Genomic DNA, 16,275 nt, shown 5'->3' on the forward strand with positions numbered 1-16,275 from the left:
ATTAGTGTGCCTGTGTCTGCTCGTATGCTCCAACTTTATCTTATTCCAGCCCCTCTTCTCTGACAGGTGGATGAGTCCCAAACAGGTGAACCTGGCTGGCTGGGGGGAGAGCTGAGGGGGAGGACTGGTTGGTTCCCAGCCAATTATGCGGAGCGGATACCTGACAGCGAAGCACCGATCAGCCTGCGTGCCACAGCCTCAGCCACGCCCACTTCTGCCCAGCAGCCGATTTCCACGCCTCCTCCAGCGCCTGGACACACCTCCTCCTCCACATCCTCTGCCAACAGTAACTGGGCCGACTTCAGCACCACGTGAGTCCTGCTGATGTCAATATTATCAGAGCCAGGGTTTCGTTTGGCTTCAGTGGTACATTTAAAGGGTAAAATAACACCAGGCTGAAAAGCAGCGTTTCACTGCCCTCTCTGGTTGAAAAGCTTCGAGCGTATCCCACCTCTGACCTGGGTGTAATCAGAGACGTGCTTTGTTTCACCTGTAACCACACCCATCAGGGATGTCATGGTGTCCCGGAGTATGCCAGGACCTTGCCGCAGCAAGGAGAGAAGTTAAACCGCTGAGTTTCAGCAAAAGCAACCTTTTCAGGGAGTGTTGAGTTATTCCTTAACACTTTATGTTGCCCTATTCAGCATTCATAAGTAGTATATAAACGTGTAATAAATGGTTTATAACAAACTATATGTACTATGTACTTATGAGCCGCTATAAAGACATTCTCCTATGAAGCCATAGTTTATATTATTATTACTATGTTTTACATTTTATGTTTTATGTGTCCGAAGGAGGAGTTATAGTTGTTAACAAATACATGAATAAACACTTATATCTGCTTACAGCTAAATTATAGTGTGTTATAAACAATTTATTCAATGCTTATGAATACTGAATAGGGGGACTTACAGTAAAATGTTACCAGTTATTGTTAAAGGACAAAATATGTGAAACTGGCACTACATACTATTTATAAACTACATATTAAGTAAATATAATATTTAGACGGACATGTTTAGGAAATGTAAATAAAGGGATTTATTTGTCTTTTACTGACTCCCAGACACATTAAACACACTTAGTTTTCAACCTGCAGTTCTCCTAATATACAAGTATCATGTGGGCATATATATCCAGTTGGCCCTCAAATACAGCCAGCCAATCAGACAGCGAGGGATGGGACGCATGGCCGACCTCCTCAACCAGTCAGAATCCATCACTCAGTGTTCCCTCGGCGCAGCTACGGCAGCGCTCCGCCTTCACACCTGCTACCATGACGACCGGCTCCTCTCCTTCACCTGTGCTGGGACAGGTAACAGCTCTCTTTTTGTTTTTAGTCCCGGACCTAAATAGTATAAATGTTTCCCAAACTGGGCTCCAACCGTCTGGGTTTAGGTAGAAAATAAGATCCCCTTCTCAGTTGACCCAGCTTGTTCGTGGTAATAATGATTAGCTGCTACTCTGTTTCTACATGCACTTCTGAACTGAGTGGTAGATTTGGGCGTTATTCTGTTTGTCAGGGGGAGAAGGTCGAGGGTCTTCAGGCTCAGGCCTTATATCCCTGGAGAGCAAAGAAGGACAACCACCTCAACTTCAACAAAAACGAGGTAGACGAGAATTCTTCCATCTCCCATCTTTCTTCTGTTTTAATCGGGCATTTTTGTGTTTTTGTTCAGTTCTGTTAAATATTTTTTTTTATTTTAATCTTTTTGTGCTAACCAAATTTTCTGGGTGGCATAATTTGTTTAACCGAATAGAAGTAATAGCATTATTGTTATTGTTAATGTAGATAATAACAGTGTTGGAGCAGCAGGACATGTGGTGGTTAGGTGAACTGCAGACTGGACAGAGAGGCTGGTTCCCCAAAAGTTACGTCAAGCTTATCTCCGCCACCATGGTGGCCCCCGCAGGTGCCGCAGCTCGCAGCAAAAACACTAGGTAGGTTCTAATGTTGCATCAAGTCAAATTGGGTATTTTGATCTTCAGTATTTCAGATTTGGGATCTTTCCACTTTCATTTCACACCGTCTCCTCTCTCAAATTACAGAGCAGTCAGGGGATCTGAATTCCCCTCGCCAAGTTATTTCTAGCATTTTGAAAAACTTCCCAGGACCATACTGCTGCTTTAACTGGACCATACCGGTTGGCTTGGATTTAGAACTGACTGTTTTATTTCACACTCTCCTTTCTCAGGCTTCTAGGTCTCATTTCTTGCTACGTCTCACATCACTTCATCCCTTATTAGCAGGAGTGTAGCTACATACCCACAGACACGACCTCCAAGGCCATTTAAAAACTGAATACCAGTTTTGACTGAGCCGAAACCAACCGATTGAGATTGTAGTGGCCTGTCTGAAGAGCACCAGCAGGAAAAATTAAAGTCCTCATAAATGGCTTAGTCGGTGGTTTGACAAAATCACCTTTTACAGACGTTGCCTGAAAAGATTAGTCAACTCCGGGATTAGTCTTGTGGTAGCAGATTTCATGGTTTTATGGCATATTGGGGTCTCCGTACCAAGTTTGACTTTTAAAATTGAAAAAGTAGCGCATTTTATATTGAAAAACTGCCCCCCCCCCCCCCCAAAAAAAAAAGGCTAAGCTTATTAAGTTTAAAAAATGTTTTTCTTCTTTTTCTTCTAGTGAATCTGGAGTATCAGACAGCCCTCCCAATGGAAAACGACCCTCCCCCTCCCCGACTAAACCTTCTGAGTCCGGAGAAGGTAACACATGCGAACATGCAAACGTGCACGTATAATTTTTTGAAAGGTCGGGTGGGTAATTGTAACTGACTCTGTCCACTTGTCTTCGTGCATCTATACAGAGTACGTGGCCATGTACACCTACGAGAGCAGCGAACAAGGCGACCTGAGTTTCCAGCAAGGCGATATCGTCATGGTGACCAGGAAAGAAGGGGATTGGTGGACAGGCATGGTCGGGGGCAAGACTGGAGTCTTCCCGTCCAATTACGTCAAACCTCGAGACTCAGCATCGGAGGTTAGTAGAGCTCATTTAGAACAAATAAGGTTGGAGTAGGATGTCAGGTGTGTTTGTTCAAGTGTTCACAGGAAGAGAAGAAGGATTTGAAATGATTGTTATTCTAATCTCTGTTTCTGTTCTTAGTCACTGGGACCAGCAGGGAAGACGGGCAGCCTGGGAAAGAAACCAGGTGAGCTTCTCTTACTCTATTATGTTGTTTCATTACACCTGCTGTAGCCTTATCTTTACTTCCTGCCCTTTTTGATGACGACATCAACTTGATTTTCAAATATCAATGTCTTGGTAAAGTCAGTGGTTGTTCCAGTTCAGACCTGAAAACTACATTTAATTCGCACATTTACGCCTTTGGAATTTCAAAATTAAAGCGATTGGGAAAATTAACTTGTTGACTTTGTTGCTGATTTGTTTTTCAACTTAAACTTTACCAGGTTTTAGGTGTTACAGGAGCAGAACTAACCACGTCTTCTGTCCTTCACTCCTTCAGAGATCGCTCAGGTGATCGCCCCCTACAGTGCCACAGGAGCAGAGCAGCTGACGTTAGCTCCTGGTCAACTCATCCTCATCAGGAAAAAGAACCCAGGGGGCTGGTGGGAGGGTGAGCTCCAGGTACAGAAGAACAAACTCCAAAATATGCAAAGAAATTACGATTATGTTGGCTGTGCATGAACAGAAATGATAAGGGAGAGTAAAAGAAAACCTCATGAAATTGTCAAGTCACTGATGACTCGTTATCCAGGTTAATAATACTAAACATCGGTTCATTTGAGTTCAAAGGCATTACTAGCAGCATGTATTCTATATATATATTTTTGTATTTACTTCTAGGAATCTACTGTAAATGAATTACGAGGCTGTCAAGGTTATCGCATAATGCAAGGACGTACGGACGCTTGTTGTTATTCATGACTACTAACACTCTGTGTTCTGTCTGGTTCAGGCCCGGGGGAAAAAGCGCCAGATAGGTTGGTTTCCAGCCAACTACGTGAAGCTTCTCAGCCCCAGCACCAGCAAGACAACGCCCACAGAGCCCACGCCTCCTAAACTGGCTCCTGCCAGCACAGGTACACACACACACACACAATGGATCAAGAATAAAGATTTGTGCATTAGTTTGGGTAGCCCTGGTCAAACTACATATTATGCTGATTTTTGAAGTTTTTGAATTTACTGTTTGATTTTTTTTCTGTGCATTAACATTTGGGGGAAAAAAGCTCTCTTTGATGTCTGTTTGCTTCACTTCAAAAATCAACACAATATGTAATTTTTTCAGGGGAGGTTTACGTTTACATACAACTGGAATTGCACACAGTTCCCTCACACTCATTTGGTTCCGTACAAAATATGCAGTTGAATAAATTGACTAAAACATCATGTACTCTCGTTTTCCCTTGTTGTTTTATCTGAAATTAATGTTTCAGTTAGGCCGACATTTTTATTTGTTTATTTATTTTTTTACATTTTAATGAAAGTTTCAGTCTATGTGCAGGTCCACGGACCATTCATAAAATATGAGCTCATGACTTGTGCATTGGCAATAAATTTTGATTTGAAAAATTCTAATCAACACTAGTAAATGCTTTATGGGTGCGTAAATGTGTGTGTTCTGTAAATCCGACATAAATGTCTCGAGACACGAGGAGAGCATGAAAACAAATCAAAAGGCACCTGGACACTAGGAGAAGAAAAAAAAAAAAAAATGAAATCATTGACGTTGGTTGTTTTTGTAAGTGATAATAAAAGAGGTCGTCGCCGTCACACGTGACCTTAAATCTTTCCCATCATGTCTGCCCCTGGTCCTGAAGCTCTGTGTCAGGTGATCGGCATGTACGACTACGTCGCCCAGAACGACGACGAGTTGGCCTTCCAGAAGGGTCAGGTGATCACAGTGCTCAACAAGGACGACTGTGATTGGTGGAAGGGAGAGCTCAACGGGAGGGAGGGTCTGTTTCCCAGCAACTATGTCAAACTTACCACGGACACTGACCCGAGCACGCAGTGTGAGTGCACACAAACGCACACACGCACGCACACACACAAACACGCTCACGCGCACACACAATCTCAAGCGAATCACAGAACACATACACAATATACTAAAATGAAAAAATGAACGTATTCTCAATGTAACACTCACTTGCACACTGAAAGACACACTCTCTCTCCCTCTGTCACACACACACACACACACACACACACACACACACACACACACCCCAGAGCCAGGTGTGGAGATGCTGTCCCTCTCTCAGTGTTTGACCCCCCAAGTTGGTTTGACCTTTGACCTTTCACTTTGACACTCCTTTGGGCCTCTTTGATAACCTCCCGGTCATGCACCACCTCTGGGTGGTGTTTGTGTGTGTTTGTATGTATGTGCATGCCCGTGTGTGTGTGTGTGTGTGTGTGTGTGTGTGTGTGTGTGTGTGTGTGTGTGTATGCGTGCATTAGTGTAGAAGTGTTTCCCCTCTTCCTGCATGTGCTCCCTCAGCATGATCCACCATAGACTTAGAGTGTCTAGAGCTGAGCACTGAGACACCGGCAGTAGCTGATATTACTGTGCAGAATAGTTCAAGCTGACCAAAAGACTTGTGGGTATTTCTAGCACTACTGAGCCACTGTGTGTTCCTGCACAACAATAAAAAAATGATAAAAACACACTAAAAATAAGATTCTAATGCAGACATACAAGGACGCTTGAGCTCATGATGAACACAGTGCTGCAGGGCTGGGTAATAATTCAGTACCATTAACAGTACCAGTATCATTTACTTACTTTTAGTGGAATCACGTCTTGATAATATGGTCATATCATCTAATTGTTCCACAAAATAAATCAATTAAAGCAAATTGTAATTAAAAACAAACTGAGCGAGTTTATGAAGTTCCTCTACGTGCATGGAGAGTTTGATGTAAAGCGAAACAGTAGAGCACAGGTCGTTGAGTTGAAAATCAAGTTTGATATATTCAGCATGATTTTCCATATTGTGATCAATGGTATGAGGAAAAATGGTCTTAAAAATAGTGTGATATTCATTTCGGCCTAGCTGCAAAACATTTCAGGCCGGGTGACCGATGGAAAAAAAAAAACGTATCAAGATGTTAAATGTCACAAACAGTAACACATTCACGGAGACGTTTGTATTTGACGCAGTGATGCACATTTTAAGCGGTTTCTTTAATGAGTCACGGCTCATGGGACCCATTACAGGCCCATGATTAATGGTCATGTTAATGACTAAAACACTTGTGGGTATTTCTAGCACGACTGAGCCACAGTGTGTTCCTGCAAAAACACACTAAAATTAAGATTGTAATGCGGCGATTAACGGTCATTGACCTGACCATTAATCACCGCATGAATGCTTAATAAGTTAATGATTAAAAGCTTACAAAATACAAAAATGAATGTTTTTCCTGAATGAAAACTTCAGACATCCACAACTTCAAACAGTTGACCAGGCTGTTTTTGCAGCACAAACCAAGTACTGTAATTTGGGTATTTAAATCAGAAGTGAATAAATTGGAGCTACAGTTAAAAAATACTTTCACTTTGGCTAAGTCTGTTATTTGATTTGATTATTTTTTTCGATCAGTCACTTAGACTGTAAATGTGTGGCAGATCGGGGAAAAAAAACACCTGCAATTTCCCAGAGCCCAAGGTGATGTCTTCAGATTCATGTCGCGTCTGACCAGCCGTCTAAAATCTGAAGCCTTTTAAGTTACTATGATACGAAACAAAGAAAAGCAGCAAATTAATATGCGCTTGAAAATTGACTTAATCAATAATCAGAATTTTTAGAGATTAACTTTCCGACTATTCAATTAATTGACTAATTGTTAGGTGGATAAAATGATTAAATTGAGTGGTACTTTGGAGAAAAAAAAAACAAAAAACTAATAAAATATTCGCTCAGAAATGTTAAACAGAGCTCAGAAGATTAAACCTAGTAGTTCTGCACAATTTACAAGCAGGACACTTTAAACATAGGTCAGCCCATTGTTGTGTCATGGCAAAGAGCTGCAGTCTAACAGCAAATGCACAGGCAACAACAGAGTTACAGTCTTACTGTTTTTATGTAAGAATGACGTGTGTGTTCAGCAATGTCTGTTCACTGTAACCTCTTTTTAAACAACATTGTCTTCATCTGGTGAACAAAACAAAAAAAAATGTGTTCATTTGTCAGCACTTTTTTTTTTTTTTTTTCTGTTGGCAGCTCAGTTTTTAATAGGACGAGCAGGGAAAGCAAACTGCATTTGCCAGGTTTCAATCAGCAGCTGCTTGCTGACTTAGCCTCACTGCGTCTAAGCAGTCGTTGCGTCTACAGGCCGCCTGCCACGACCTTTCGTCGCCACGGCCGTTAAGCACAAACCGTCGCTACACACGCGAGCCCTGTCGCCGCCTGCCGATGTGCTGCCCGCTCTAGATCCTCTATTTCTATGCTAGGCTAGACCACACCTCCACACTCTCTGTCTTGCTGCACGCTCCACCCACCTAGCACCCGATTGGTTGTTGTTGTTGTTGTTGTTGTTGCGGTTGTTGTTCTTGTTGTTGTTGTTTTGTTTAGTTGTTTTTGTTGATGTTGTTGTTGTCGTCCTCTCTCTAGGATCATATCATTACCCAGAACCCCCCTCTCCTCAAAGCCCTCAAAGAGACCCACTAGGCCACGCCCACTAGGCCACTCAACCAATGGGACAGCACCAAGAGGTCACATGACCCGGAAATGGCGACTCTCCACCAATAGAAGCCAGAGAGAGAGAGAGAGAGAGAGAGAGAGACAGAGAGAGACAGAGAGAGACAGACAGACAGACTGTAACGTTAAAAAGCCCAGTGGTGGCGAGAACTCTGTCTATGCATGGCTCTGACTGGACTTGGCCAAACTCCGTTTATCTAAGGCTCTGGCTCCAAACAGCACTGTTCAACAGGAGGGAGATCAATAGTCAGGACTCCTCTCGAACTTTACTCTCCTCCTCCTCCTCCTCCTCCTCCTCTCCTTTTCTCCCTCTTCTCTTGCTCCCCTTCTCTTTCAGTTGGAAGGTGTTTAGATGAGGAGGGGAAGGAAGAAAAAGGAGAGATTAAAGGAGAATAAAGGAGAGCAAAAGAGGAAACAGGACTATTGAGCTCCTTTCTCCCAGATTGGACTGATGAACATGTTTTGACTGGATCACAATGACTGTATACACACAACGCACTAACTCACACACAGTACCACACACACACACACACACACACACACTAACATATATGTGCACACAGCCCCGTCTTAACGTGGTAAAGTGGATAGTGGGTCATTTTGTGGCTTTATGGGAGAATCTGTCATTAGAATCAGTAGCTCAGCTCATCCCCCCCTTTTTATTATTATTATTTTTTTTTACCTCGCTTGGTACCCCATTGGTTCAACAGCTTCATTCACCTGTCAGCCCCCCCCCCCCCCCCCCACTAACCCCTCCCCTCCCACAGCTTCACAGAACGACCCACTATCTGCTGGTGGACAAGTCTCAATGTTAAAGTCTTTTACTCTCCTCTCTTCACCTCTCCTCACCTCTTCTCTCCTCAATGCCAAAGACTGTTCCCTCTTCCTTCCTGCCCCCCCCCCCCAAAAGGAGATGAAGGAAAAGAGAGGAGAGGAAATGAGGCAGTATTGAGACGCGTCCCACAGCAGTTAAAGGCTACGTTTCAGCCCACAATGCTGCTTCCCTCTATGGTTTTCCAGTTAGTCTGTTAGTTTCTCCTCCTGTCTTTCTGTGCTAGGAAAGGAGGCAAGGAGTCATTGAAGGGAGTGAGCAGCTGGAATGGGACTCAGCCCGCAGCTCAGGGGCTAAAATGGAAAGCCACGCTGTAACAGCGTAGCATACGAGCTAACCAAATGACTCGCACACACAAAACACAAGATGGTACAGAGTTTGGAGTATGCACACGACCTTGCACACACACACACTTCTCTCACTCTCAGACACAGTGAAAATGGTTTTATCCGTTGAAGTTTAACATTCTGAATATGTATTAACTTTAAATGATCCGTTTTATGTTCTTTTGTTGTTGTTGTTGGGTTTTTTTGGTTGTTTTTTGTTTACATGTTTATTGTTTTGTCTGTTGCTATGATGAGACGCTGTCACACTGTTGAGGGCTACACACTGACATGACACAGACAGATTTGGTACTAAATGCGTAGGGGTGGAATGATTTTGTCATTTAAAAAAAAAAAAAAAAGGAGTAGCTTTGGGAAATGTACATTCCTTCTTCCTGAGGGTCAGATGAGAAGACTGACACCGCTCTCGTGTCTGCATGATAAATGGCGGTGACTGGTCGGAAACGCTTGGCCTGGCTTTCTCCACGGCTCAGAAACATTCCTGAAGCAGCTTTTAGGCCGGCACATTTCTCCAGCAGTGTCTTTTTTATTTACTTTCCTGTCTGTGCACAGATTAAACAGAACGAGTTAGTGAGCTGCACAGGTGTGGGTTGGTGTATTCTTCTCTGAGCGCTGGAATGAGCCGGGTGAGCAAAGCCAACCAGTTCCCGGCTCCGGCTTCACACTCAACATACAGACATGCGAGCGGTGAAGACCAAATAAGCATATTTGCCTAAATATCAAACTGTTCCTTATGAATAGCACGGTTGTTTTTAGTCTTGGCTCAGTTTCACAAACCGGTTATACTTTTAAGTCCTCTGAGCTCTAGCTCCTGGAATTTTGCACACCGTGATGCACCATTTGAAAGTGTTTTAGGTCGTTGTCACCATACTTCATGCGCAAAAAAGCAGATTTAACGTCGGCTTTCCTCCGCGCTGCAGACCCACTGTATCACAACACGTCAGAATCATTCCACCCCTACGAAATTTCAAGGGAGAAACGGCGACCGGTGAAATGTTAAACATCTACACCGAGGCACGGCGCTGAAAATACCCCGGGCTGAGGGCTCATATCTAGATATACAACTTTCTTGTGTTAGGAGGGGACGAAAGACCTCTCCGACCGTAGCCGTTTTCCGAAAACCCGCTCCGTTACTTTCGTTTCACAAGTCCGTTTCCCGGTGCCTCACACTGAGCGTTCAGTCTAAATAAGGGGCCAAACCGAAGAAGCACATCTTTTCAGAGCCGTACCAGGTCGCTATGTAAACCTGATATTTTATCATATCGTCTGTGTTGAAGGACGTAGACAGACGTACTGACACACGCGGTCAGAAATAGACAACACAGCCTCACTTTCAAAAGTACACAGCACATACTGTATATGACCACTTACCGTGGTGACGTACACCCCCAGTGTATCTTTGCCCTTTTCCCGCAACAACAGAGCCACCCCTCTATGTTCCCATAGCAACAGACTAATATTATAGTGGTTGCCATATCAGATTTTTATTGTTCTGTTTTGTTTTTGTTTATCCAGATGACAGTATTGTGATTTTAATGTTTACCCTCAGAAACACAGTGAATGAAACTATTATTGAACTACGCAACTTTTTATACAACAAGCAATAGAGTTATTATTATTATTATTATTATTATTATTATTATTCTGATTATTCTGATTATTAGAAGTAACTTGCTTGGGATCCCGTTGGCTTCTCAGTGTGTCAGTATTGGTGGTGAAGCGCTCTGATTGGTTGATAAGTCAAAGACCATCTGTTTTTTTTAACAAACTGAAGCTGGAGTTTTGGGGGCTGGGTTTTTTTTGTTTGTTTTTGTTTCGTTTGTTTTTTTTAAATACCAGATCCTGGTTTTCAGGGTCAGAGAGTAAGTTTTCGTCAGTTTGGTAACCGATGGTCGAGACTCCTCACAGTCAGAGCGAGTATTTTAGATCCGATCAAAGAGCCACCTAAACCAGAGCCATGCTGATCGTGTTACCACGTGCTGACGCGCCCACCCGCGGCCATTTTTGTCCCCACCCGCATTAAGTTTAAATCATCTGGGTGATCGTAAGGGTTCAGGTGGAAGAAGCACACACAGTACTGTACTTTGCGTTTAGAACATTTTAACATTTATGTTTTCTTTTGTTTGTTTTGTTTTTGTTTTTTTAACCATTTTTAACTAAACAAACACACACACACTTTGATCAACTCTGCTCTGACGCATGGCTCTGGTCTAGTCTGGTGTGTTTGGGGAAAAAATAAAAGCTCTAAATGGTCTATGCTTAATCTGATGAATGGTAATGGTTGATGCTTCGTATGGTTATAAATAGCAACTCTGATGATTGGACGAATGGATTAACAGCCAAGCCAAATGTAACCAGACTGCACGTGGCGTCAGTGCGCGCACGGATGAACCAGCGTGTGTGAGCGAGTGAGTAGGAGAATAGAGCATGAGTGTGAGCAATTTTATGGACGTGGATGGTCAGACGGATACACAAAGGAATAAAAAGGATGGCTGAGTGAATGAATCAATGAATGAATGAATGAATGAAATGTACAGTATGTTAGTGTAGCATTAGTAGTAAAAATGTCCTGAGGTTTTATTGGTGGAGATTTTGATGAAGCGGTGAATCTGACTGGTCCTGATGATTAAACGCTCTGAGACAGACTGCAGTCGACCCGCCTCGTTACTCTCGCACACACACACACACACACACACACCAATCCCGTCTCCATTACCGCAGAGGACATTACGTTGACTTACATGCATTTCCTGGAGACTTACCTTAACCTTAACCTTAACCTTACACCCAGTCTTCACGTTAAAACTGAATGATTTACGTTACGGGGATTTGTTTGTCCCCGAAACGAAGGCGAGCCCCAAACAATGTGACCGTGTCAACAGATTGATGTCCCACCAACATGAGTAATGCTGTATCCATGAGTAATAAGCATCCACCTTAAACCTAAGGACGCTTCCTGTTAAACTGGCATTTATAAATAAAAGGTTTCATTTTACCCTGATGTGACTTTTGTTATAACAGTTTTCTAAAGAAACATGTTTAATAAATGCCCTAAAAAAACATTTTCCCTTCATCACATGTGAAGTTTTACCCTGATGTGACTTTTGTTATAACAGTTTTCTAAAGAAACATGTTTTATAAAATGCTCTAAAAAAACATTTTCCCTTCATCACATGTGAAGTTCATTAATAGTGAGTCATATTACCTAAAGCTGCAGTAATCAATACTTAATATTAAGCCTGAATCAAATGACTTCATCCGATGTGAACGTTGTGCTGATTGAACCCCACCCCCAGTTATCGTTATCGCCAACGCCCATTCAGGCAGGTGAAAAGGCTATTTCACCGGGTCATGAGGAGGGTAACGACACACACAGCGCACTGTGTGTGCTTGTGCTTGTTACCCCCCAGAGAAAGTTATCGCCAACGCCGCAGCCGTTTTCAGGTGAAAAGGCTGTTTCACCGGGTCGTTGTATGAGGCAGTAACGACACAAAGCGCACTGTGTGTTCCTCAGCTTGTCGTGCGGCTCTTCTGCCCCCTAGTGGCCAAGAAGCCGACGGCTTAAAGTCAGCACAACCAAATCGCCCTCGAAACACAGCAAAATAAAAGTTTTGCAAACTACTGATTACAGACCGGCGGCGGACCCTCGTCACACCTTCAAATTAATGTTGTTGGTCAGAAATTAACGGGCTCCACAGCAGCTCTGAGCGTATAACAAATTCAGGGTATCTGCAGTTCCAGAAGAGCTATGGTTTCAGTTTCCTCTTTTAAAAAAAAAAAAAAAAAAAAAAAGGCCTTCAAAGGCTTTAAAAAAGTCGTAAATGAATTTTAGAAACATCTTAACTAGTTACAGTGTTTTTGTATGTGATTTTAAACAAAGAAGAGCTGAAATATCCCCAGTACTGTCGCCCCAGACCTCTGACCTTTGTGAAATCGGTCAGTTAATGCGTCCATCCCTCCGTCCATCCATCCGTCCAACCATCCATCTGTCCAACCATCCATCCATCCATCATCCATCCATCCAACCATCCATCCATCCAACCATCCATCCATCCATCCATCCATCCAACCATCCGTCCAACCATCCATCCATCCAACCGTCCATCCAACCATCCATCCGTCCATCCATCCAACCATCCATCATCCAACCATCCATCCATCCATCCATCCATCCATCATCCAACCACCCGTCCATCCATCCAACCATCCATCCATCCAACCACCCATCCATCCATCCATCCATCCATCCATCCAACCATCCGTCCATCCAACCACCCATCCATCCATCCAACCATCCATCCAACCACCCATCCATCCAACCACCCATCCATCCATCCATCCATCCATCCAACCATCCATCCATCCACCCATCCATCCATCCATCCATGCACCCATCCATCCATCCAACCACCCATCCATCCATCCAACCAACCATCCATCCATCCATCCAACCACCCATCCACCCATCCATCCATCCATCCATTCTCTGCTGCTTATCCAGGTCGTGTTTAGAGAGATTATTTCTCTCGTTACACGGAGCTGGGAAGTTCTGACAGAGGTGCGATCCGAATGTCAGTGAAGTTCAGGCTGGTTTTCTTTCTCGCTTTGGCCGGTGGATTCTATCTAATGCTTTAAACCAGTGGCAGAAACCCTGAAATTTCAGGAAGTCTCTGCTGCCTGCCATCAAAGCAGAAGCCGGTTTTGTTTTTTTGTTTTAAAGAAACCGAACCGCTGTTTCTGAAATCCACCTAAACTTCGAATCGACCTGCGGCGCAAGTGCCCCTGACGCACGCACATCTCGGAGATCAGAGTCGCGGTTCGCGGTTTCACTGAGCACAACGCAGACTCCCGCGAAATAAAAAACCCCCGACGCACTCCCGACTCAGACACTCCTCCGGCGCGTCCCGCTGTTTCCCCCACTGCCTCTTTGTTTATCTCAGGTATGTATGTTGCTGGTAACGTATTAATACAGGTACAACCGGATCATTTCTGTTTTACTTTCTCTCGTTTTTTTTTTTTCCTTCTTTCACTCCTCCCGTGCTTGAGGAGGTTGGATTGACAGCCCTACGTATGCGTGTGATGTTTGTGCGTGTGTGTGTGTGTGTGTGTGTGTGTGTGTTTTTAGGGTGTGCCGATCTCCATCTGCTGGACATGCTGAGTCCCACGGAGAGGAAGAGGCAGGGCTACATCCACGAGCTGATCGTCACCGAGGAGAACTACGTCAACGACCTGCAGCTCGTCACGGAGGTAGGCGAGAAGCTCGCGAGAAGCTCGCGCCAGCCGCGCCCGGGCGCGTCACGTCACCGGCCGCTCAGGTGGTTCCCCGCGGAGGCGTTTGAATCTTGCGTCGACCGCAGAGTCTTCTTCTCTCTTTTGTTTTTTGTGCGTGCCTCCGGCGCGCGGCGGGCGGGCGCGGGCCTCCACGCACGACCACGACTTGAGTTCGTCCAAGGTGCCAGAGTTTCCGTTTTTCGCTGCGAGCGCTGAGAGGAGGAGGAAAAGCAAAAAAAAATTCGTCGTCGTTCGTCGTGAGGCGTGGATGGTCGAGAGAAAGCGTGCGCGTGAGACACGAGCTGCGCGCCGCCTCACTCGGTCTGGAGTAGAGTCCGGTTTTTAGGCTGAGTCCAGTTGCACAAACATCATCAAAACAACATCCTTTAAAATCCGCGTGTGTCGCATTTCTGAGCAGCGTCCGGACGTTTGATGAAACCCATCAATTATGTTTTTAGTCTCCTAGTTCCACAAGCCATACATTTGTGATTTTATTTTATTATTTTATTTTATTTTTTTGCCAGATGTTTTTTGCACTGATATAAACCTCTGGCAGCTCTCACTGACCAATGGGCTGAATTACATCCGGCCTCAGGTGCAACCCTTGAACAACAGGTGCCATAAATCGTTGTTTCTCTTCAAAGAAATGGAATAAAATTGACTTTAAAAAAAAAGAACAACACATGAGCTTGCAGCGCCACCACCACATGTGTAAAACCATGTTGTCCTCCCACCGAACGCCACGACTGGGCCCCGCCGCGGGGAGGGACCTCGCTCCTCGTCGATCTCGTTTAGTTTTTACACTGTGTTGTACACTTTTGCGTTTTTGTCTTCGTCGCCGGAGCCTCGGCAAAAGGGTTTAATTGAGCAGATCCCCGTGGCTGCCACGCGGGCGACGATAAACCTGAACCCGAAACTCGTAGGTGCGAGCGTGCGAGTCGCGGGAGACAGGGGGCGGCAGCGTTAACTCGGCGCGGTCGAAGCCTGCGCGTCGCCTCCCGCGGGGGGGAAGACAACACCCTGTTGATTTCCCTCGGTGAGACTTGAGGTGAATGGGCTTTTTCCCTGCGTGTGTGCAGATTTTCCACAAACCCCTGCTGGAGTGCGAGCTGCTGACGGAGAAGGAGGTGGCCATGATCTTCGTCAACTGGAAGGAGCTCATCATGTGCAACATCAAGCTGCTCAAGTAAAGGCAAACGCAGAGCGTCTCACACACTTGGTGCACGCGGGCGGGCAGCGGGGGGGGGGGTCGCAGTTTTGCATTTCCTGCCAGACGCTTTGCATCTGGCACCAACTGCAGACACTGGCTCGCATTTGAATTTTGAAGATAACATCGGCCCGAACGCAGCTTTGCCTCGTGGGGTTCAGCTGCTTTGAACGCCGCTCGTAACTGGTCCTGGTTTCCAGAGCCGTGTGCTGTTTTTTAAAAATTTGCATAAAAGTCTATGAGGTCTGGCACTGACGCACGCACACACACACACACACCACCATGGAATCCTTTCTGAACTTTTTGAAATAAAATTCCTTGGGTCTAGACGGTGCCTGTGTCAACGGGAGCCTCGATGAGGTCTTTCTCAAGGTGTATTTGCTTCGGGTCGTGAACACAGTTAAACGTGGGGGCAGAAGCCTTTAGCCTCTGACGACGCAGGAGACCCAGCTTCTCACCCCCACCCCCGTTGTCCCCCGTTGTCCCCGGCAGGGCTCTGAGAGTGAGGAAGAAGATGTCGGGGGATCGGATGCCGGTGAAGATGATCGGCGACATCCTGACCAACCAGCTGCCTCACATGCAGCCCTACATCAGGTCCTGCCTCTCACCCGACACACTGTTTCACCTGGACTTGAGTCGGTCGGGAAATCGAACCCGCTCTGACGTAAGCGTTACTAACATCTTCCGGGTTCTCTGATCGATCTTGTGCTCAGATTCTGTTCGTGTCAGCTGAACGGGGCCACGCTGATCCAGCAGAAAACCGACGACGACCCCGAGATCAAAGATTTCCTCAAGGTACCGAACGCACTCTGAAACCACGCACACGCTCAAAGTGGCGTCTGATACTGCGATGCAAACAGAGCTGGTGGTTAAACACAGCGTTAAAGCCTCAGACGTTAATGTTGCAGCTGATGGTCTTTGTTTGTTTTCC

At 45.0% G+C, this 16,275-nt stretch overlaps 1 protein-coding gene across 1 annotated transcript in view; it reads left to right on the forward strand.

Moving 5' to 3' along the window:
• The window catches only part of itsn1 (intersectin 1 (SH3 domain protein)), a 54,062-nt gene that overhangs the window by 26,970 nt on the left and 10,817 nt on the right, over nt 1–16,275 (forward strand). Inside the window, exons 22-35 of the mRNA XM_040139580.1 lie at nt 67–311; nt 1,144–1,318; nt 1,527–1,613; nt 1,796–1,944; nt 2,646–2,725; nt 2,827–2,999; nt 3,126–3,171; nt 3,487–3,608; nt 3,940–4,063; nt 4,805–4,999; nt 13,992–14,113; nt 15,217–15,323; nt 15,837–15,938; nt 16,058–16,139. Coding sequence (XP_039995514.1) covers nt 67–311; nt 1,144–1,318; nt 1,527–1,613; nt 1,796–1,944; nt 2,646–2,725; nt 2,827–2,999; nt 3,126–3,171; nt 3,487–3,608; nt 3,940–4,063; nt 4,805–4,999; nt 13,992–14,113; nt 15,217–15,323; nt 15,837–15,938; nt 16,058–16,139 — 1,809 coding nt within the window. The remainder of the gene's footprint in view (nt 1–66; nt 312–1,143; nt 1,319–1,526; nt 1,614–1,795; nt 1,945–2,645; nt 2,726–2,826; nt 3,000–3,125; nt 3,172–3,486; nt 3,609–3,939; nt 4,064–4,804; nt 5,000–13,991; nt 14,114–15,216; nt 15,324–15,836; nt 15,939–16,057; nt 16,140–16,275) is intronic.

The sequence above is a fragment of the Xiphias gladius genome, chromosome 11 (assembly GCF_016859285.1).
Source record: "Xiphias gladius isolate SHS-SW01 ecotype Sanya breed wild chromosome 11, ASM1685928v1, whole genome shotgun sequence".
Classification (NCBI taxonomy): Eukaryota; Metazoa; Chordata; class Actinopteri; order Istiophoriformes; family Xiphiidae; genus Xiphias; species Xiphias gladius.